The sequence below is a fragment of the Glycine max genome, chromosome 6 (assembly GCF_000004515.6).
Source record: "Glycine max cultivar Williams 82 chromosome 6, Glycine_max_v4.0, whole genome shotgun sequence".
Lineage (NCBI taxonomy): Eukaryota > Viridiplantae > Streptophyta > Magnoliopsida > Fabales > Fabaceae > Glycine > Glycine max.
The window spans coordinates 14,284,186-14,308,912 of NC_038242.2; the positions used below are offsets into that span (position 1 = coordinate 14,284,186).

Consider the following 24,727-nt stretch of genomic DNA (forward strand, 5'->3'; position numbering starts at 1 on the left):
TTAACCTTAACCTTAATATTGACAAGAATATCATTGGTAATTGTTGGAAGCATTTATCTCCAAAAACTCAACATTTTACTCTCCTTATTTAGTACTGAGAACCTTATTAAGTGACTGTTTTCTTAAAAGAAAATAGACCACCATCAAACTATAATAACACAACTCTCATTAGGAAAACTTGAATAATTATTGAAATAGCACAGTTGGGGCAAAATCCGATAGTTATTTTGATCACTATCGAGAAGCTGCTAAAATAGTACTATCAGGAGTTATAGTGTTATACATAGGATGTGCAAACAAATCAATCAAATTTCAAATACACACTATACAGAATCAACATTTATATATACATGCCTCACTGCATCATAATTCTGAATTCTTCAAAGCTTAGGACACCATCCCCATTCAAATCAAACTGTTTGATCATAGATTTGCACTCATCAATGGATTTGGACTCACCCATCTTCTTAAGCATCTTTTTCAAGCTCTTAGGGGTTATAAACCCACACCTTTCAGTGTCATACATCTCAAAAGCTACCTTCAAGTCATTCAACTTCTGCTCCTCTCCCCCAGCTTCCATGAGAGCAATGAAATCCTCCAAACTCAGCAACCCATCTCCATCAGAATCCAATGCCGCAATTGCCATCTCAGCTTCCTTCATTGGAAGCTCACCACCCATCATTCCGAGCCCGTGCTTCAGCTCTGAAGGCGAAACCTTTCCATCACCATCTTCGTCAAAGTATCTTAGAACATCCTCAAAGCCAACTTGCTTCCCCATGTTATAGTGCATCGAACCTCAAATCAACTAGAAGTCCTTGATACAAGTGATTTGACACTTGAGTTCCTAACTAAAATCTGAGATTCGATTCTTAAGCTTAGGAACGGAATTGCGATTAAAGATATCACTTTACCTCAAAATAGGCTGACCAGAAGAGTAATTGAGTATCAAATAGAAGGATTAGATATCTCTTGATTATGACAAACCTCACACAAAAGTCCTTGCTACAAACACTTAAAGGGTGTAGTATAGGTAACAAAAAAACACGGTGGAGCGTCTAAAGTTTGGAGTTAAGAATGAAGAAGCAGAGGATATCACTTTACTCAAAAAACAAAAAATGGACTGACTCGACGAATATCAAATAAAAACCTTAAATATTCTTGATTACACAAAAAAAAAGTAGAACCTCAAATCAAAGTTGTTGCCACAAACACTTGTGTTGGAACAACTAAAGTGTAGTAGTGTAAGTAACAAATTGTAACTTTGTATGAAAATAGAAATTTGAGTTGTAACTTTGTATGAAACATGAGATTTTGCGAGTGGGTCTTTATATAAATTGGGTGAAGGCGGTTTAAGGGGCGTGTGGAGGTCGTGTAGAATATAAATACTACTAAGATTAAGATACCTAGGAAGTTGCCTAGAGTGTTCCAATTTTCAAAAGACAATAATTAGGTACGTGGCACGATATCATAGGTGCACCAAATTGACAAATTGCAATTGAAAATGGATACATAAACGCGGAAGCCACGATTAATTAACGGTAAACTGCTTCCGCATTGGTGAGAGCAACGTGGCAACACTGTTGACACTGCGGACAATAAGAGTTCAACACGTGTCCGTTTTCCGTACTAACATGTAAATTTTTTAACATATTATATATTATATTGCCATAACAATCGTAGATTATTATAATAATACGTAAATAATCATATTATATGTTGAGGGTACTATGTTGTACAATTAAAATTAACTTCTCTTGTTATTTATTAATCATATCATCGTTCTTAAGCACTGTGAGCATTCTGACCGTTGAATGAATAAAACAAAACGCGATTTGTGTGAAAAAAAACAATTGAGTACTGCGTTGGATAGCACGTCCTTATATTCTACTATTCTCCATCATTATCAAACAATGCCTTGTCAAATAGTAGTGTTTAGACTTTAGAGTTATTTATTAAATTGATATGATTCCCCATAATGTTTCTACGTCAATTCTAATCTTTACGCTAGTTAGTTCTTTCCCATTAAATCGTTTAGTTGAAAAGATGGAGCAACCTTGCTAGCACGTTACAGATGGAATAGCCATATTTTTTTGGTCCTCCATCACCATCTCTTGGCACTTGTTCATCATGAAATTTCTCACAATCCACCTTGGAAAATGATTGCTGGATATGCCTGAGTTAACTTCTTCAATGGTGAAGGAAATATAAGATTCGTCCGATTGAAAAAAGATAAAGAAAAAAGAAAAGAGAAAGAAGTTGTGAGTTCAAATCTCGTAACTGATATTTCTTATAAAAACTATCACTCTAACATTTGTCGTTAAAAAAAAATTCTTTAATGTTGAAATTTTAACCTTGGGATTTGGATGCTCATCCCTAGCATTATTGGTTTGAACGCGGAGTCTCTTATTCAACTTCGTTTCACTTTCCATTGTATGGAGATTGTTGTTAATTAAATGAAATGTACGTTTTTAGTTAAATTTGCACACTAAATGTGGTTTCTTCTATTTGTTTTTTTTTTAATAAGAAAAGACAATTACTATTTTTGTCTTGTAAACTTCAATGTCAGACTTTTCAGTTCTATAATTCACCCTAACATATTTGTTATCCAAACTGCGAACATGATGCTGTTTCATTAATGGAGACACATTTTGCACACTAAATGTGGCTTTTTTCATGTCTGTGATCTATAGAGAAAGATTCGATAATAATGATGAATCTAAATTTACTAGGTATAAATACAACTTTAAACTTCTAACGAGCCAAATTAAACGCGCCTTAAGTTATAATATAATAGGATAGTCATCTGCTGGAAAAATAATTATTTAACTAAATTAAAGAACCAATATGTTAATTTAGTGGTTCTACTTGTCGTACAACTAAGTCGGTTTTTCTAAGTATTTTTTTTATTATTTAGAAGATATTTTAACATATTCTTTGACTTTCGTTTGATATTAATATAAATATACGATGACAATTCACCCATGTTTCCCAATGATGTGTTATTACTTATTACAAAAAAATTATCCACATAACCTAAATATTAATTGAGACATTAATAAAGAGAGAAGAGAAATAAATTTAAGTTTGATAAATTATATCATCATTTTAAGAAAAATATTAGCAACCCACTCTCATATATTCTTTTGAACATTAATTTATTGGAAATAAAAAAATTGCAGGTGACACATCTTATTTAATAACTTTCATTCATAATTTTATTTATTAATTATTTCAACTAATAAAAAAATAATATTGAAAAAAAAGAATGTATTATTCACAATTCACTTATTTTAGAACCATATCAAACGGGCTTATTCAACTGGTCCAATAAAAACTTGGTATGGTGGCTAATTTGTGAACTCCAAAAGATCTGTCTTTGTAATTATATGTTGATGTTAAAGAATATCTATCTAACATGTCTTGGTTTACATATTTGAAATGAATATCAACCTTCTAGACGTATAAGAAAAGGAGTCTAATAAACGAAGTTATGTAATTTCAAATATATAGTAGGCTAAAAATGTAATTTTCTTAAATTCGTAATGTTAGTTTCTCATTTTTTTTAATCAGAAATTTTTTTACGGTCATTTAATCACAATTCAACATGTATGATAAATTTCTTGACTTTTAAAATAATTAACTAAATAATTCAAACAGTAATTTATGATTAAATGACGGTATAAAATTATTTTACACATAAATACATATAAATTATACATATAAATTAATCTCTTTTTTAGGTAAGACATTTCATTTCCATTTTTAAAATCTTTACCAATTTTGTCCATGACTAATTTTCAATGTTGATTAAATACTCTATTAACAACATTGACATGTGCTATGGCTACTAAAATCGTATATTTTTTAAAAAGTTAAAAATAAAATATTTTAATTAAAAAATGAGGTGAGCAAAATTTCATTTTTTTTTAAGTACCGAAAATGTCTCAATATTACCGAAAGACGTAAAACGTCATTAAATGATACCTCAGGTGTATGTGTATGAATTTGCAAAAATAATATTAAATAAAATTAATATCATGCGATATTAATTTTAAGTTAATTTAATTTTAGAATGGTATAATTTTATATAAACATTTTTATTCTAAAGGTAAATTAGCCGTAAAACTCTTTAATCTAATACAAAATTTTGCTTCAACTCAATAACTATGGTACATGACATCATTTTCTCAATATAAAAACCAAAATTATATTCAACTTCGTGTAACTATTTCAAATACAAAATCGCTTGTACAAATTGAGGCTTCACTCCACATAAATCAAATTAATGAAAGAAACAATGATTTACTATCATCGTCTATCTGATAGAGAAATCTAGTTGTCCCAATTCACTATTCATGTTATCAAATGAAAAAAGTGCAGAGATTGTGCAGAATCCATGCAGAACATCGGCGTGGACGACAGTAGCTGGGCATGCGATTTTAGTGAAAATATGACGTGAAAGTGAAAGTGTAACTGTTTTGAGTCTTGCTTAGTTGCACAGGGCAGTATTTATCCTAGCAATACTTTTGGGTTAAATGGTTGCTACTTGCTATTGGGTGGAGATAATTAGCTTGGGATTTGTAAGATTTGGAAAGACATTGCATGCGTAGCATGTTCTGTATCAAAATTTTGGTTTTTATTTTATAAGGGATTATTGGGCTGTACTTGTAATAGTGAGGCACATCTTGTGCTATTTTCCTTTCATTAAGTATTAATAATATTCTATGTCCCTTCAACAACAAAAAAAAATCAAGTTCAACGATTAGTTTAAGTTTCATTTTGTCGAAAGATAAACTAATAAAACCATGACGTAAACTATGCTTATTAACTACTACAATTAATCGAAGACATTGAACCACAATTCTCCTTGGTAAGTTTCTTGTACAACTTTCAGAAGTTGCCACGAAAACCATTAATCGCAAGATGAATTACATTAGCAACACGCTTCTGACCTGCTTTACCCATTTAAATCACTGCACATTATACATGAGCTCTAATCTATCATTTTTAATGATAAATATGGCTTGATAAAAAACACAACAGGATAGGACAGCACTTGTATTTATCAAACTAATGTCAATTTTCAATTATAAAGTAATCAGTTTCATCGGTTCAAAATAAGCTAGCAAGCAAAGGAAACTGAAAATATCCACGAGTTGCTTCATCAAGCTCCAGTTGCCTCAACCATTTCTTGTTCCACGGTGCTTGGGGTAACTGGGTAGTAATGGTAATGAAGTTCCCCAACATCATCACCGGACAATTTCTTCCATCCATTTGGACCCACATAGTAAACTAAAAATCATAAAAATCTCCAAGTTAGTGAAACACAGTGATTTCGTGAATTACAAGTTTATAGCTATAAATTATGCATCTAAAATAGCTGCTGAAACACCCAGTCAGTGATAAGTGATAACAACAATAATAATATTACTATATAAATATTTCATCCTACCTAGTTAGAAACCATGAATTATTTTCAATTATCCATTTAAATGGGCATAGTAAAATGCACAACATATTTTTTGGTGATCATGAACAATTGTGCTCCAGCAGAATTGCAAGTGTTACCTTATGAGACTTGTCAATTAAGTTATCATGAATTTGTGTAAATACTAATTTATTGCTGGTCAGAGAGAGGATAGCAACAAAATGTCATAAACAGATAGAAGTTAGTATGTAGATATAGTGGGGGAGAAAGAAAGAGTACCGCTAGCAACTCCACCACTGGCCCCATCACGAAATGTTGCGTGATAAATTGCTCGTCGAGCAAGTTCAGCAGCTTCCTCAACTGACAGGTCATATCGGTACCTAGATGTACAACAAGGAAATTGTCAACAAAATTTGGCAGAAGAGTTATAGGTGATAGTTAAATAGGAAGTTTAACTAACCCGCTGTCCAATACACCATAAGCATATGGTGAACCAGATCCAACAGAGAATCTAGTGCCTTTAAGTCTTCCTCCTTCACTATCAACATAATATAGACCAGGACCCTAAAAAAGAGATAAATGCTGTAAGTAACAATTGGACTAGCTGAGAAAAAGTTGCTCAATAATTTGTCTTGTGAATTACCGTCTCATCCCATCCAGCAATCATGGTACCAACAGATAACCCCATTCCACGATAAGAGTATAAAATATTGGCAAGTAGCTTTGAGGCTCCTGTCACTGAAATTCTCCTTTTATTTGCCAACTCGTGCAAACGACACTACAAATAATGCAGACCAAATCAGAGAACCCATGTGTAACTTCATAAAACATAAAAGGCAGAAAACATATCTTGAAAAACAAAAGCCAAAAGATACAAAAAAAATTTAAGTTGATTAAACCAGTCATTTAGATCTTCTATGTTACACCTAGTCCTGTTAGTCGAGTGGCGGTTAATAATGAGTAAAGACCCAAACTAAGTGTCTATAATCTGGAGGGTTTATACCAGATAGAATAAAAATGACAGAATGGCGAAGGGCTTGAAGAATGAAGATACACAAACAATGTATTATTTAGTCCTCATCAGGCCAACAACAGCAAACAATATATCATTTAGATATGCAAAGAGGTCAATCATAATTGAATATCAGTTCAGCCAAAAGTGGAGTGGATCACTGGATGTCAACATGAACTAGTACATTCACAACAAACCTATCCAACAATAAATGCCAATTAAGTAACATTCCTAGCACCAGTCTATTATCTAGTATAGATGTTTTCAAAGGAAAAACAATGGAAGCATCAACACTGATGTGCATATACTGATATAAGAATACAAGAATAAAATAAAGTGCCTCCCTTGAGGTTTGCAAAACATATTTAAACATGATGGTCAAGCACATGCATTATAAATTAGAAACAAAATTTAATTTCATATAGGTAGGTAGAAGGAATACTAATACTAATTATATACAAGTAATTAGTAAATGAAAATTTGAGGAGAAAGGCCATATTAGACCACACTCAGCTCAGACTACTGAGTAGAATATGAAAGAAATCAAAATTGGAAAATGTTTGGAAGCTACACAATTGTGCTCTATAAGTAAATCTGAATTACATGGGGAAAAGATTATATCTGAATTGCATAACCATCCTTCTAAACAAATTCATCTTAAATAAAAGGTTATATCAGAATTTTAATTATCAGAATTTTCTTCCCAGCTATTTTCGTTGTTCCCAATCAAAACATAATTATTTTCCTTATCATTTTCATTCCCGCCATTTACATGGCATTCCCAACAGGACACGAGACTACCCTCCCATAATTCAATTTCCATTCCATTCAATTTCTTTCACTCCTTGCTTCCAAAATACACAGGCTAAGATGCTGCCGGTGGACAAATATTTTTCAGGCAATGTGTATAAATGTACTTCAATCTACTCTACTCAACTATAACAACAATAACGACACCAATAACAATAATTGCAAGGAAATAACCAAGGAATGACAAGGTGTGGGAAACTAGGGCAGAAATTTTGCAGGAGACTGACCTAAAGATAACAGAACAGACAAAAGCAACCATGCAATATACAAGGTTCAAGGTTGCATAGATTACCTTGATCCCAAGATTCCTGTGCCAAAACTGACAATCAGCAGCACCTCCAGCCATTGTCCCAAGCATATACGGATTAATTTCAATAATCTTCTTCACAGACTGCGATGCTGGAGACAGCCAACACTCAAAATTCAAGAACAAAGACAACCACAAATAGATAAAAGTAACAAGTAACATAAAAACTCAGCATTCACCAAAGGAACAAAGAATAGTGAAATTAAAGTTAAAATTAACAAACACTCACATATATATCCTCCCATGCTAGCTCGAGAATCAGCAGCTACCATAACACCCTCCTTAAATATAAAAGCAAGAGTCGTAGTACCCTTCGCGGGCTTCACCATCTGAATAGCTTCTTTCACAAACCCATCGAACTATCACCACAAACACACACAGCACTTCAGTTAAAATCATGATAAATCTTCAACCCTTCTCTAACAAAACCCTAGCTTTTTATTCCCATCCCCCCCGCAATTTGAGAAACCAATTTCAACCCAATTTTTTTTCTTCTGATTTTCGTTCGAACAGTTTCAGAAATCGTGAAATTCAAAACTTGAGGGTACTCACATCGTTGGAATTCGGAAGGTCGAAGGATGGAGCGGCGGAGAGTTCTCCAACGACGTCGTTTTGAGGCGCAAGCAGTGTGGGAAACGATTCGAGACCGGTGGTATCGAGCTTCATGATTGCGGATTTAGTGACCTAAATGAAAAAAAAAAAAAAACCTTAAACCTTAGACCCAAAAGTAAATAAATAGATAAATAGATAAACAAAAATGCAGAGAAATTGAAGAGAAAAAGAATCGCAAAGTTTTAAGAATGTGACGCACCGATTCTGGGAGAAGAAGGAATTGCAGTGTGAGATCTCAATTGTTGAGTTAGAAGCAATGAGGGAAAAGTAGAAAGAGGCACTGTTTTTTTTTTTTTTTAATTTCAGAATGCGTCGGCTTGGAGAAAAAGGCAGGACTCCATTTGGGCCGGCTCGGCCAATGTATAGTACATCTTGGCGGCCCATTTGTTTTTTTAACCTTTTTTTCCTTGCTGAAGCATTTGGTTTGATATTTTTATATAATTATAATTTTAATATTTTTACTTTTTACTTTTGTTTTTTGATATAAATTTGTTTTGATAAAAATATTTTTGATTATTTCCTTCCCTTTGATTTTATAGTGCAAAACAAACGTACAAGAATTTATTGCAATAACTAAAAAAATTATCATGGCTGTTATACATCAACCAGACCAAAATTGGAACAGAGGGTTTACCTTGTCAAGAGGAGATAGTGTGTGAAGGAAAAAATGAGTTTTAGGTCAAGAGTAAAAAATTATGTTTATAATCAAACAAAAAATTATAAATTTCATCCCATTCTCCTTATTCTAAACTAGACGGAAGAAAATTTGGAAGAAGTAATAAATTGAGATATAATAAAGGTTTTTAAAATCAGATTGAATGAGTCGGTTCAATTGGGAACCGACGTGACATCCGGTCTGAGTGACCCCTATAACGAGGAAGTTATGAAACCAAACTAAGGACTACTAAATCGGAATAAACCATGAAAATCGGACTAAACTAATGGTTCATCGGTTTCAAAAAAAATGCTTGCTTTACTCACATAGGAAACCAAACTTGACTTGACCCTTGAGCAACAGTGTTGCATGTTCCTGTTGTGCAGCAATGTTGTGTTGCGTGTTGTGTGTACAATGTACTCTACACTTTAATCTATAATCAAACGAATTCTACCATACGAAACCGAAACAACTTTTGCACGATGTGCGAAAGATTTTTTAAGTTGTTAGATCTATTAGTTTTTAAATTAATGGTTGAGATTATTTTTATTTTTTATATTCTTTGTTATCTTTTGTATTTCCCAATTTAACCCTATTTTGTCTCTTTTTTTTCATCGAAAACTACAAAATAACACTGATGACACCTCTAAAATCACCTGCTGCAGCCGGGTTTCTTCAACACCAAAAAAAAAAATTAGTTAACAAACAACACCAAACACCACTCAACAACATCAACACAATGGAGGGTCAAATTTTTGTTTCCTTTTTCTTTCTCCCATATGTCCTCGAAACTTCCTTCATCATTGTCGCGGCAATATTGAAGGCGTTGTCAACAACATTTCTACTACTTCCATGCACGAAACACCACAACCTTGACAATTACGATACTGGTGTCGACCTAAACGCTAATGTGACATTAACGCTGGAGAGCAAAGCACAAAAGGGATCTTGGTTGGGGACAAGGGAATGGGTCACTTTTTCTTTCCACGCACAAACAAACACCCTTCATCCCCTTTCCTCCTTCCCAATCAAATCCTATGAAACCCCAAACAAAATTTGCAGAAAGATAGATATATATCAGTTTCAGAGAGCAAGCAATAATCGTTGTCAAAGAACGCAACCCACTTTTCTTGAATTTGAAGAAAAAACAGTACTACCCTAAGCCAAAACATACAACAAATAAGAAAAATGCAACCCAAATTCAAGAAACAAATCCAAATCAATTTTTTTAAATAACAAACGGGAGCCTTTATCCCTTCCTCTTCATGCTCTGCATCTCTGATGCCAACTGTCGCACCATCATCTAGGTTGGCACCAATATATGCCATCATCGTTAAGATCATGCCTAAGATCAACGAGGTAGTCGTTAAACATGCAGAACCAAGGAATCCATTCAGATTTGTTTTAATCGAACCCAATAAGGTGTTGTGAAATAGATCTAAATGTATTCCTTTGTTCTGACGAAAGTAATCAACCGATGAAGGTCGACAATGACGTGGTCCATTGCCTAGGAAAGGAGGTGAAGAAAAAGAGGCGAAGGCCTTCATCATGGCGATTTTATAGTGGAGAGAGGTGGTGGCACTAACATGGTGTGGTTGCTTGCGGTAGAGAGATAGTGGTGCACGATGGTGACAAATAAAAAGAGATGGGAAGAAGATCTGATTCAGGGAACAAAGAAGAGGAAAGTAGAAGAAAGGGAGCAATTAAGGAAAGATAATCATAAAAAGAGAGAAAAGAAAAGTAAAAATAAAATAAAAAGTTGAACCATCAAATGAAAATTAAAAAGAATCAAACGGTGAAGGTTTCTTTCGCACCATACTAAAGTTATTTCACTTTCGTACGGTAGAATTCATCCTATAGTCATGCTGAAACTATTTCATGAAAAGAAGAGACATTAAATATAAAATTGAAAAGTTAAAACAAATTGACTATTGACATACACATAACTAACATTGTTGTGTGTGTGATATGCATAGTTTAATTAAAATTTTATTAAGAAATTAAAAATTATTAAATAAAATATTTTAAAATTTTAATACATTGTATTAAATATTATAATAAATGAGAATATAATGAACACATTACTCATTAGAGGTAATAAAAAAGTATATTTATATTGTTTTACTGTTATTTTAATTAATATAAATGAGAGATTAGAAAGATAAATGAGATGAGGGATGATTTTTTTTTTATGAAAATGATAAAGCTGATATGGGATATCCAATTACAATTATATTTATTTCTTTCGTTGCACAATTATCATCTCTAAACTAAAAAATTTCAAGATCAATATTACATTAATTTTGAAACAGGTACATTTTATTTATTTTTATTAATCATATTATTCTGTACTTGTTGATAGATTGCAGATATTTTATTTTGTATATTAATAAAAAAAATACTTGTGTTGTTGAAATGAAATATTATGGTATATTTAATTTTATGTATAATTTGTCATTTTATATGTGGAGGGTGATGATATTTTTAAGGAATGTTTAATTTTTAAAGTTATAAAGATTATATTATTTTTATTTACAATTATGTATTTATTTTATTAAAAATTAAAAAAATATAATTTAATTATTACTCATTCGGTCACAGTTCAACTACAGTTGAACTATTAAACCTTAAACTAGTATCTTTATCAGTTTAATGACCGATTCAATTTTAAAAACATGGGATATAATAGATTGTATTAGATTATTATTTTTATTTCATTATACCTTTAACATTCAAATAATGATAATTTATTTCATTCTATTTTTTTTCCTTTCATTTTATTCCATTTCACCATTCAAGTGATGCAGAAAAAATTTAAGCAGTCTCACTCCTAATTAAACACGATGGATCATGATCAGCTCATTTGGAAGTTCTCTCAAAATGGTGAATATACAGTAAGGAGTTCTTGTAACAATGTTATGGAAAATATGCTAGACACTAGTCACTTGAAGCGTGAAGGTGATTGCTTACTATTTGGAAACTCCAACTCCCACCCAAGATAAGGCATTTCCTTTGGAGAATGTTGAGAGGTTGTCTCCCTACCCGCTCCAACCTTCAGCAAAAAAAGCATCCATTGCTCCCCGGAATGTGTCACTTGCGAGTCCAACATTGAGAATGAATGTCATGCATTCATTTCCTGTGATTTTGCAAAGCACTTATGGCTGCAAGCAAATTTATGGAGCAAAATCAAACAATAACTAGACAAGGCTAAGAGTGTCATATCACTAATATTTTCACTTTTGCAGAATTCTCAGAATGATACAAAAGAAAAAATAGTAGTTGTTCTTTGGTGTATTTGGAATTGCCGAAACACAGCTTTGGGAGAAGTCATCACAGCCAAACGTTGCTCTTTCACTAACCATGCAGTTCGTGAATCAATGGAAGAACTCCAACACCATCAACCATCAGCAACAATCAAGTCCAGAAACAACCATGCTCACTACATGGTCCCCACCATCGAGAAATCAAGTCGAATGTAATGTAGATGCAGCCATATTTGAAGATGTCAAACAGTTTGGAGCTGGCTTGTGTTTAAGAGATGAAAAGGGCAATTTCCTCAAAGCATTTACTGCCACAACTACTGGAGTTCCAACACCTAGAGAAGCAGAGGCTTGGGCACTTCACCAAGCCATAAACTGGACTCACCATCTTGGTATGCAAAATGTGATTTTTGAACTTGATTGCAAACTGGTAGTAGATAACATGGTCAACAACAAGAAGGGCTCTACGGAATTCCATGCCATTCTTCATAGATGTAGAGCAATTCTTTCTAATTCCCCAAACTCAAGGATGAGTTTTGAAAAGAGGCAAGCAAATCTAATAACTCATAACCTAGCAAGGGCTTCAAGATTTTATGTTAACTCATGTTTTTAAGTATATCCCTTCTTGTATTATTTCACTAGTAATGAATGAAATGATATAATTATGTTTCATTTTAAAAAAACACGTATCAATACTAGCTCACATTTTTTATGGAGCACATGAATAAGCTGATGTGAGGTTGTTCCAATATACCTACTTATTGATGTTGAGTTCGAGTTTTAATATATAATTGAGTTAGAGTTTTGCAAATCAAAATTAATTTTGAAATGATATAATTTATGTTTGAATGTTTTTATTATAAAAATAAGTAATGAGTAAAATTCAATATATAACTTTTGATCTAACACAAAATACTATCAAAATTACTTCAACTTAAAATTAATTTTGGACCTAGAATCAATTTTAGATTATTCACAACGTGAAACTAAACATTAAATTTTTTTTTATCTAAAATTATTTTAGACTCAATCAATTCTCCAACATGAAATTTGTGTTTAGATAGGTGTTTGTAAAATTGATTTTGAATCAACATGATTTTATGTAACATCCCGATCGAATCATACCAGAATAAGAGGAATTTAGAAATTGTGCAAGTATTGATAGCCTATCACATAAAATCTCCACAATCAAGCATGTTTAACTTAGAATAGTTATGGAATGAGTAACTTTTTAGTAAGTTTTCCAAAAATCGTGTAAGTGAGAACAAAATACACTAAAAAATATCATGTTGACTTGTTGAATCAGTCATTGATCCTAGAAGTAAACATAACTGATTTTCAAAGTTTCAAAAAGGAATATGAATTCTTAGGAAGGATTCTGACCATCATAATGTTGAGTTAAGTGTCATCGCATGAAATATTATAATGTAAGAGTCATCAAAAAGTTGATAATAAAAAATGTTACATTTTACATAATTGATTTTAAGTAAATGGAAGTATCTTGTAGTAACATGATTTTTGTCACACAATTGTTTGGAAACTTGCAATAAAAATTGATTTTGGGTATATAATTACCAAAATGTGTTTTATCTTTGTTAGTCATGAAGACAATATCAACATTAAATAGGAATATACTTGGCACATATTTCATGACTCGTTCTCAAAGTGATGGAGAAGCTACTTCAAATGCTTCAATGAAACTTGAGTCCAAAATTCAGAATCGTGTTTCAAGCCCACATCCAAACATATTGGTCAATACAAAAATCATATTTGACTCATTCTAAAAAATTTGGAGCTCCAAATGCACATTCAAACACACTGGGAATTTAAGTTGGCACTCGCAAGTAAAAGTATGAAAACTTTCTTTTCAGTGTTCAATGTCTGGAAAAGAGGTAGACATTTCCATGGTTGCTTAGGGCACCCAATATGTGCCACCAACAAATATTATAAATTATGACACAAATGTAATAAAAAAACGGGGACAGGCATTGGAGGTGGAGAATAAATCGTCCCATAAACTCAGACATTCCCGTGCCAGTATGAAAGCCAACCCCTTTATGCTGTCTATCCCTCAGCCCTAAAAAACACTAGGGATCTTCAATGTCATGCAAGTCATGGATTATCTTCCCGGTCACCACACTCAAACTTATCAACAATTTTAATGTAGATGGTTCTCCAAAATATTTCTTATCCTGTCCAGTGTCCACCATATTTCCAATCATTTTGCAGGGGCTTCTTTATCAGACATTATCCTTTCCATGTCCTCTATGTATGGCCAACTTTTCTTCCTATCCTCATTCTTGATCCCCTACTTAAAATACAAAATAAGTTATTTGTTGATATAGTAGCTATCCCATAATTGTATTTATTATCATTTTGTTCAGTGCACAAAACTGTACTGTTCACTTGTACTAAAGCTGAATATGACCCCTTCTAAATGGCTTCATTCACAGTATGAATTTACTATCTCCATGTTAATGAATGTAGTTAACATGGAGATGGTCTGAGGTATTCATTGAAACAAAAAATGGGTAAAAAAGTTAGCCAGCAACGATAAAAGGGTATGTCGACCTATAATTGATATTTACTATCACAATTCACAAGAGAAATGAATTTATAATGAAATCTTCATCCTAGATGTATCAAGCCCTTGTAGGAAGGTTAGCCAGCCTCACTTGGCCGGAAAACACTAGTCTGACAACAAAAAGTGTGTAAGGAAACCTCATAAGATAAAAAAATTGTAAGAGATTTTTCGTAACTTACACAAGAAAAGCAGATCCATCACTGTTGTAGCCCACACACAAATGCAAAGTAGATTGGTGCATATGATGTGAATTTTTTTAAGTTATCTAGGCATTCAGGGAAAGTATTGTAAACAGATTAAAGAAAATGTCATGCAAATTATTAACAAAAAACTGGCAATCAGAATAAGAAATTAAGTTCCTTTTTCACATGAATTGAGGCTTAAGGTCATTTTGGTAAGTGGGTGAAAATTTCATGAATCAGTATTAAACGCATGATTTTTCATCCCATTTATACCCTATACCATACTGACCAGTGACCATTAATCATAAAAAGCAGTCCACCAATTCTGGATGGTTTTTTTAAATGACTCATTTTTCTTTATAATATTAACATCAAGTGGATAAAAATAAGAAACAAACCTCATATTTGACTACCAAAGATGTCCACAGAGATTTGCACTGTCCAGGACTTCTGCAGATCCCATCAGCCAACAATTTTTGAGAAATCTCTTCCCAGAGGGCCATCCTTCCCTTCACAACTTGAAATCTTTCACTTAGTTCCTCACGCATACCAATTAGCTTCTTAACTTCCTCAGTTTTCCATTTATTTCTCTTAACTGATTTTGAAGACTTGGCTTCAGAATTAGATGTTTCTTCTGACTTGGCTTCATCAATGTCTTCAGACTCATCTTTCTTCAAATTGGATTTTTGCTCCTTTGGTGAAACATAACCATTGTCAGCATTGATTGACTTCTCAACTGGTAATGATGTAATGAATGGTTTCCAAAATTCATCTGAATCCTCTGACTCAGATAAATCACCCTCGGCTCCACTTGCAGTGTTGTCTTCCTCAGATAAATAACCCTCAGGCCCACTTGCAGTGTTGTCTTCCTCAGATAAATCACCCTCAGCTCCACTTGCATTATCAATACTATCATCTGTACAACATAATAGAACATGTGTAAGAATAAATGTGAGACACAAGCATAAAAATATTACACCAGAAGAAATATATGTTAAAAGTCAAATATCTCCATGTCGAGTGTTGCAAATGCACAAGCATCAAGCATGCATGCGTGAAGCCAAATATAGAGTATATTAACCATGCATTGCATTCTGATGTCATTTTACTAAAATTTATAAACAACAAAAGCATCTAATTAGTAAAGAAATTTACAGTCTCTTATCCATTTAAGAACAAGTACAATCTAAAACATTCATATTGCCATTTGCTTATGCATTTGAAACAACATGAATCCATTATCTCAAGATTCACAACAAACAGGAGCCAACTTAAGAGCAATCAAAACTCATTTGGAGAATGAAATTGACCTTCAATATTGGATTGTTTTGAGAAGGAAACTGCTAGAGTGAAATTCATAATTAGCTTGATATATATATATATATATATATATATATATATATATACAGCTTCCTTAAGTTTCACAAACAATAAACAAGTTGAATGCAAGAACTTGAGTGTCGCATGACAGTTATAAAGAGGTGAGCCACAAGAATACTGAGTCTTGACTAGATGTTGCCATGCTCCCCTAGCCATCCAATCAACAGTCATCTAGAGGGAGATCAAGACAAATCCTTCAACTCAGTAAGAAAGTGGATTCAAAAGTCATGCAAACATATGCTTGATGTCGCATATCTGACAAAATGAAAATACAAGCACAAAAGCAAACCAACCATATCTTCACAGTTCTATATATATCCCTCAAATGCTCATTGATGTTACCTTTAACCTGCAGTGCAGTGGACTGATTTCCCTTCCCATGTCCATCCACTGCTTTACTTAATGTTGACATTCCAAGACCCACATGGGATTTGCCAGACAATTTTGTGTTTATCTCATCAGCAAGAATGGCCGCAGGTTTTTCTATGGCAATGGCAATAACTTCAGGCCGTTTACCACTGTACTTCCTCACCATCTTCCTCAATACCTCAGACACAATTCTTTCGATGTGAGCCAGTGGACTCTTTACAGGGCAGCTTGAAAGAGCTGCACGGGCTGCTTTGTAGAGTGCATCCATCAGCTTCCCTTTGTCAAGCCATAAGCATCTCGTGGTAATCCTTATCTTCCCTTTCAAGGTGTTTTCAGCTGAACCATCTAAAATTTTAGGGCGAAATATTTCCATGCTGAAAAACATAAATATTAAGATGTCACTAAACATGACAATGACATACTTCTTTTTAACTTACTTTACAACTCGAAAGATCTACCTAATGACAATGATGCCATCTAATGCAATTCTCAATCTTTCATCAATGAAGAGATCACTAGATGTACCAAATGCTCTATCACCATCACTATATTTCAACTGCATGAAAAGGAAAAAAATATTAAATAATTTCTGAAAGAGGGCAACAGAATACAGAGAGCTGTCTACCTGTAAATTCTCTTTTCCAAGGGAAATGAAACCATTAGAAAGGACTCTTCTATTTCTCAAATGTGAAACACCAAGCATCTCTCCATTCTTAATAACCTGGTGCATAAAGCTCATCAATTTCTTCATGTTATGTAACAAGTCATATGATAAATTAATATAAATCTCATTGTTATAGGTCACTAATATGTCAATCCAAAAAAAAAAAAAAAATAGGCCACTAGTCTCTTCTGTATTATATCGAAAAATCTGATACAGAAGAAATGACTCACAGCAGTGTGCCGAATCCCAGTTGATTTTCCAAGTAATTCATGTTCCTTCAGGAACAAAAGTTCTCCATGGATGGGAAGAAAATGTTGTGGCTTCACTATTCTAAGTATTTCTTCCTGCAAAAATATATATTTCCTTTACTCTTATCATATCAGACAATAAAACATATATGGAAATCATATTAAAAGACTCATTACATGAATGAGTAAACTGAAAATGCATCAAAACAAAACTAGTTTGACAAGGCCAGTTAATTCATGTGATTTGTAAAATCTAGCAATCTGGATAACTAACCAGGAATAAAAGATATAACAAGAATATTGAAGAGTTTGGAAGGTGAAATTAAGATCTAACCAGGTCCAGTTTCTTTCAAAATGTTTTTTAAACTCTCCATGATTAGTAGAGTAGTAATAATGATTTGGTAATTTTTATATACCTTGCAAAAATATTGACTAGACAAAGATGATAAAAAAAAAGCACCAATACAATGAATAAAAAGAACAAAGATGCATTGGCATGCAATAAAAAATTTACCAATTCTCCACGATATGCATGGCCAGATGTGTGCAAACCTTCATTTTTTCCCATAACAATTGTTGATCCAATCTCCGATATGCGGTTTAGCATTTTCATTACACGAGACTCATTACCAGGGATAACCTAGCATTTTAATTTAGAATCACAGAACAAATTATACAACACAAACTGGTTTGACGATAAAAAAAAATTAGAAATGGTATTCTTACAGAAAAAAATAAAATAAAAAACCAGATACTGACACGAGAAAGTTCATGCCGAAAAGTCCAACACTGTTAGTTTGTTACTAAAATGGATTGAGAGTAAAAATAGTATATTGTAAGTTTCAAACAACAACAACAAAGTCTTATCCCACTAGGTGAGGTTGGCTACATGGATAACACAACATCATTTAGCATGGTTAAAAACCAAAACTTTAGGAATATTATTTAGCATGTAATCTCCCTTGACGAATTCTTCTAACGTCCTTGTTGGTTTCCCCTTTCTCCTTTTCACAAGACAAAAAGTCATGCAATCTATTCTTTTGATTGGTGCCTCTTGTGGCCTTCTTTGTACATGTTCAAACCACCTTAACCAAATTTCTATTATCTTTTCCTCATTTGGTGCTACACATCTATCTTAACACTCTCATTTCTGCTACCCCCACCTTTCTCTCATGTTGTCCCTTTAAAGTATAGCATTCACTACCATATAGTATAGTTGGACTTATATTTGGGCAATATTGTAAGTTTCAAACACTGAAATCAATTCGCAGCAACAGGTTCATTTGACTATACTACACATATCTCGGCCTTTAGATAAGGTAAAAAAACAAATAACTAAGACAGTATTTTGTCATACCTTAGCTGAATACAAAACAACATCTTCCTTGGCTAGTTTGAAAGCATGACTACTTCCATAAGATGCGAGGTTCAAGGCAGCACGTGGTTCTGCCTGACACAATAGCACATATATTGTCATGTGTCTTAAGCCTGTCCAATGTTCATAATTCATGAAATTAGACACCCTTTAAGGATCTTGAAATAACTTACTTGAGAACCTGTTGTTACAATTAGCAGATCCTTTGGAGCATAAGCATCAATATCCTCTGCTTTCACCTTATATATAATTAGAAATAACAAAATGCAGGGCAAGAGACATGAGACTCACAAAAGCTGTTATAAATATTAGGTTAAAGAGAAGTAATTATCCCAATAGCATGAAAATGAATTAGATTCACTGATAAAGGAAGGAGGGCCAAGTAGTTCATCAGAGACAAAACATGAATATTGTATTTAAATGACCGTGTGGAACTTCTCAAAGTCAGTGTAGTCAAAACTCAAAACCAATTGAGGCAAGGTGACAGAATGGCTCCCTAAGTTAAAACTAATAGGCCAAATTCATAAGTGGTGATTTATCTTCTTGAAATTAATTTCCTCAAACAACCAAATTAATAAACCAAGCTGATTAGTATTAGATTTGTCCAACCTATTAAAATAAATAGGCAAAAATCATAACCGGAGATTTGCCTACTTGCACTGACTTTCTGGTAAACCTAGTTAATAAAGCACGCTGATCAGAACAAGACTTTTCTATGGTCCAGCAATCAATCTCTTACAAATTTGGCAGAATTCTGCAGTAAAGTCCAAACAGTAATTACCAGAGTGGATGGATCAATTGGAGCCTTTCCATCCTTCCAAGCTGCATCTAAATAAGTCCTTAAAGACATGCCAACAAATACCTGATATAACAGTTAAAGTCTCTTAACATTTTTGTCATTCTAAATAAGATCATTCCCAATTGCGTTAAGTATGCTAGACAGGGAGAACATTACCAACTTTCTGCCAGTTAAATCAGCAGCAGCTTTCACACTACCAAGCCGATGTAGATTTGACGCAAACTGGGTTGTAATAACCCTTCCTTTAGATGCTGAAATATGTCTCAACAATGCATCTGCCACAACAGATTCACTAATTGTCCTACCAGGTGAGAGTACATTTGTTGAATCACTCATCATCTGAAAAGTAATGTCCGATAGAATGATTGTTTCTATATTTTGTCAATATTTAAGAAAAGGAGGAAAAAGATACATATTTGATCTAAAAGAAGATGAAAACTGTTTGATCATATTACATATAAACAGACGTAATAGGAAAATTCAGCAGAAAAGAACAAAAGCAATGGAAAAACTCTTTCTAACAATACTGAGAAGCAGGGGAAAGAAGCTTGTTGAAAAGAATATCCCTTAAGTCCCTAACCATAGTAGATATTCCAGATTTAAAAAGTCTATTACCAAAGAAATACAAATTGAAAAGTTGAAAAAGTGGAAACATGCTATCCTTTGAGCAGTTCTACCAGCACTGGCCATGAAAGGCATATTAAGCTTAATAGGAGCTGCTATCTAGGAACCACTCTGGGAACGCCACAAACCTAAATAGTTAGTATACACAGACCTCAAGGGAACTGTTAATTACTAGCCTATTAAACCCTCTTGGTCTTCAAACCCCTAATGTTAAATCCAAGGAATAAGATCAAGATAAATTATTTAAAACCAAGAACGAGTACCAAATATCCATGTGACTTACCAATGTTACTCCTTCTTTAGAGAGTTCCTCTAAAGCTTCACGATCAAAAACTTTCCCATCAAGTGGTGTCTCATCAATCTATTGAATAAACTTCTTCAGAAACAGGAGATTCAAGGTAAATGAAAGGGAGGGACAATGCTCTGAGAAACAAAAGTAAAATTCTGACCTTCCAGTCCCCAGTGTGAAGAATAGTACCATCAGAACAGCGAAGAACTAGCCCACAACAATCAGGAATAGAATGGGTCACCCTGATGGGTTCTATCTCAAATGGCCCAGCCACAAACTTCTTCCTTGTTCTAAATACTTTGAGTCTAGATGGAACAAAAATACCATGTTCCTTCAAACGTTTTTTTATAAGCTGTTAAAATGAAAAAAGTTACCTTCTCTGGACGAAACAATTAACAAGCAAAGACCAGATATTTGATGGCCAAATTGTGTAGCAAATGTTTAGTAATAATAGATATCAATTACAATTACTTTTATCACTTCCTATGGATCAATGTTGTCAATCCACACAACAATAAACAAACTAGCAAGTTGCATTTATATAAATAAATTTTCTAGCCAGATACCTCCATTGTAAAGGAAGATGCAAAAATTGGTGTATTGGAATCCAATGCCGGAATGACCTGACAAACCAATATAAGCTAGGTTAAGAATAGATAAAAAGAAAGAACAATGCCCATAGTTATGAATAATAATCAATTAGAATCTCTTGACAGTAATAATACTAATACAGTAATGCATACCTATAAACATAAAAAAAAAAATGGTGTAAAAACAACTAAGTATATCTTGACAAAACATCATCTTTGAAATCTAGTGTTAAAATATGTAATTATAGTAATGTCATAAACAGGGCAAACCATATTCCTGTAACTATGTTAATTAGGGTAACTGTATGTTCTTGCAATTATTCTTGTATTTATGAATCCTGACAGAAATATTTGCTCCTGCTTATTCCATACACTCAGATTCATTGACATGTTCTCACATTTCTCTATTCCCCTCAACATCTAGAATGTGATATAGGAAGCTCTTAGTAAGAATACTCCTAGAGTAGCAAGAGAGGAGAAAACACGAGAAAAAAAAAAGATATGCTACAAAGTGATTTTTGGTTGTCTATGGAGTCTGAAATCACATAACACAAACTTGAAGACAAACATCCTAGTGACTTCCCAAGCCTACAATTCTGTACAAAACTATTTGTATTAATTCTATTAAGAACCACAGTTCAAACAAAAGTCTCTCCCTTAGACAAAATTCTGATGCTTTGAGTTGTGAATAACAAGTCAAACCAGAAGTCTCATGGAGAAGGAAGCATTACCCAAGGCAACGCACCAATATGATCTTCATGACCATGCGTTATGATAAGTGCTTCAATCTTGTGGCTCCACTTTCTTATAAATGTGGTATCAGGTATAATCTTTTGAACTCCAAGCTCGTCATAACTGAATGAAATAAATTGTATCAAAATCCGCATATCAAAAACGCCAGAATACGCTAATCCGAACAATCAGGTTATGAAGAGTGCTAGCAACACATTCTTACTAACACACAATTTGTTAAAATTTATTGAAAACTACAAAATGGAGATAGAAAATTATTACTCCTTCCATTCCTTTTTATTTGTCTACGTAGAAACTAAGAAATGCAATAAATTTTCTTGGTTCTAATAAAAATAGATATGGAATATCCTATTTTATCCTTTTTTTTCATTTCTACTTGAGAGTAAAATTAATGCATTTGTGAAAATTAAGTAAAGTTCCGTTTTAAAATGAAAATAAGGGTATAATTGACAAAAGAGCTTAAACTTTGCAAACAAAAGATAAATAAAAACAATTTTTTTCAAAAAAGATCTGACCATTAAAAAAGGAACGAAATTCACCAAAATTTGTGATTTCAAACAACAGTAGTAGCATTTTTTAAAAGAGTTTGTAAGAGACTGTGTTGCTAGCATTTTTCCGTCAGTTTATATAAGATTAGGGGTTTACTCTGGAAACATGACACCGGCATCAATAAGGATATAGCGGTCATTGTTCCCGACGAGCATGCAATTCATCCCAATTTCTCCCAAACCGCCAATGGGGAGAATGCGAAGCGGAGGCCCATCGGAGCCTTCGTAAAACTGCTCCATCTTTCGTTGAACGGAATCTTCCATGCTTTTTCTAGGGCCTTCTATTCTGCCCGTTCTTCTTTTGCGGGGAGGTACCTTGGTTTTAGATCCATCGCTACTTCCTGTGTATGCAGACAGATACCAAATATGAGTAATGCGAGGAGATATAAGGTTGGTCTAGTGGTGAAGGGGAAGAGGTCGCGGCTTGGAATTCCCCGCTAATAAAAACTGATAAAAAAAAAGTGAAATGCGATAAATGTAAATGTGAAAATGGGAAGGAATTGTATTGGGTGTTCACCTGGGATTGCAGAGAGTGAAGCGGAAAGTGTGGTTGGTTTGGGACGGAGGGAGAGTGTGCGAAGAGAGAGTGAGAGAGATGTGAGAGCGGACATTCCGACTCGGAAAAGCGAAAACCCTTTGCAGTTTGAAGGGTTTTACAAGTTGGAAGGAGCTCCACCAAGAAGCAGAAGCATAGCGGGAAATGGAGTTTTGTTCATTCGTTTCGTGAAATATCTTTCTTATCGAGTTCTCTATTACGGAACGTGCCTCGCACACGTGTGGTGTGTGTAAAAAGCCAAAATCCCATTCTCCAGTTCTCCCCATTCTTTGCTTGCATCAATAAACACCAATGTTTTTTCAGTAACGCACTAAATGTTCTATAGTACACTTGTCAAATATTGATAAATTGATTTCTCAAACATAAAAAATTTAAATTTAAGTTTTGAATATATAAAAAGTGCAACAAAATACTTCTGCACATAATTTAATGACAAATTAATCCTCAAAATTTTATAACTTAATGTCAAATTGATCATTAGAAAATGTAACTTATTGTCAAATTAGTCATTAAATTTTAAAATTAAATGACAAAAAGATTTAACAAATTTAAGGGTTGAACTAATTTGTTGTATTTTTTACACATGGGACAAAATATGTATTTTTTATCTTTTAGGAATAAATTTGTTATCGCATCACACGGGATGAATTTGGATATTTTTACTCTTATTAAAAACACTAAAATTCTACCATTTTCGATAGTTCTAATAGTTTGATAAATGAAAATGATATTTTTACAATAATTGTCAATATGGTCTATGTAAAAACGACATCCTTGTTAAAACCCTTGATCGATGAAAATAAATATTTTTACATCTGAAGTAAAAGGACAATAACCCTAGTGATCCATGTAAAAATATTTATTTATAAAACTTTAGTCAACAAAGCTAATGGAGTTTACAAAAAGAGCATAATTATAGTGTTTTAAATAATTAAAAGATGAGTATGAAATAAAGTGTGTTGAAAGATAAATATCATCGTGTGTACGCTTAAGGTCTCCCAACAAAAAGTTGTAACTCTTTTGATAGGAATAACTATATCAATACCATGGTTAAAAAAAATAAAAGATACAATTAAACTTTTTAATAATTAAGGGATTCAATAAAAGTTTAATTATCATTAAAGGATCAATTATATAATTAAAAAAAATTAATTATCATCTTTTTATAATAAATAATCATTCTAAATAAACAGAATATGATAACCTAACTGATTATTTCAATAATCAAACTAAATTTAATAATTTAATTTTAACATAACACATTTAAAAGCGACCTTACTCTTTGTAACACACTTTGTTACAGTAATATCTTGTAAATTAAATAAATAATTGAACTATTAAAATTACTAATTTAAGGTTTTAGTTTTATAATGGTTGAACAAAGATAATTAAATAAAAAATTTTAATATATTACTGAATAATGAATTAAAATGAGATTGTAACAAATTGTTCGATAAAGTTAGATAAATATGTTTCCCTTAATTCATTAGTTATATAGGAAAAAGATTAATATACATCCTATTTTTGGGATGGAGAGAAAAAAAAGAGATAAAAAAAAATAGTGGAATGAAAGTGAAATGAAATAGAAAATAGATACATGAATAAAAATCTGTAAATAAATATTTTAAAAAAATAATATTCGTAAACTAATTAGAACTTTTTAAGCCTGTATGTATGGAGGT

At 32.8% G+C, this 24,727-nt stretch overlaps 3 protein-coding genes across 4 annotated transcripts; all 3 read right to left on the minus strand.

The window, feature by feature from the left end:
* Window positions 1-291: 291 nt before the first annotated feature.
* Window positions 292-1,346, minus strand: LOC100778709 (calcium-binding protein CML38). The gene has a single exon (XM_006581812.3). It carries the CDS (start codon window positions 788-790, stop codon window positions 356-358), a length of 435 nt encoding a protein of 144 aa, XP_006581875.1. The 5' UTR covers window positions 791-1,346; the 3' UTR covers window positions 292-355.
* A 3,715-nt stretch (window positions 1,347-5,061) lies between these two features.
* Window positions 5,062-8,515, minus strand: LOC100779240 (proteasome subunit beta type-5). The gene is made up of 8 exons (XM_003526918.4): window positions 8,369-8,515; window positions 8,110-8,241; window positions 7,787-7,916; window positions 7,543-7,649; window positions 6,072-6,206; window positions 5,889-5,992; window positions 5,708-5,808; window positions 5,062-5,292 (listed from the first exon to the last, which is right to left on the minus strand). The coding sequence occupies exons 2-8, from the start codon at window positions 8,221-8,223 to the stop codon at window positions 5,165-5,167; spliced, it is 819 nt and encodes a 272-aa protein (XP_003526966.1). The 5' UTR covers window positions 8,224-8,241; window positions 8,369-8,515; the 3' UTR covers window positions 5,062-5,164.
* Window positions 8,516-13,929: 5,414 nt separating this feature from the next.
* On the minus strand, window positions 13,930-23,219 carry LOC100779771 (ribonuclease J). 2 transcript variants are annotated; one of them, XM_006581813.4, is made up of 17 exons: window positions 23,007-23,216; window positions 22,587-22,830; window positions 21,920-22,043; window positions 21,165-21,221; window positions 20,759-20,950; window positions 20,593-20,670; window positions 19,842-20,024; window positions 19,668-19,748; window positions 19,060-19,125; window positions 18,869-18,961; window positions 18,026-18,151; window positions 17,494-17,607; window positions 17,225-17,320; window positions 17,058-17,155; window positions 16,573-16,973; window positions 15,249-15,766; window positions 13,930-14,392 (listed from the first exon to the last, which is right to left on the minus strand). In XM_006581813.4, exons 1-17 carry the CDS (start codon window positions 23,098-23,100, stop codon window positions 14,303-14,305), a joined length of 2,655 nt encoding a protein of 884 aa, XP_006581876.1. In that variant the 5' UTR covers window positions 23,101-23,216; the 3' UTR covers window positions 13,930-14,302. The 2 variants fall into 2 exon arrangements, with proteins under 2 accessions (XP_006581876.1, XP_006581877.1); XM_006581814.3 differs by having other exon boundaries at window positions 14,259-14,395; window positions 23,007-23,219.
* Window positions 23,220-24,727: the final 1,508 nt, after the last annotated feature.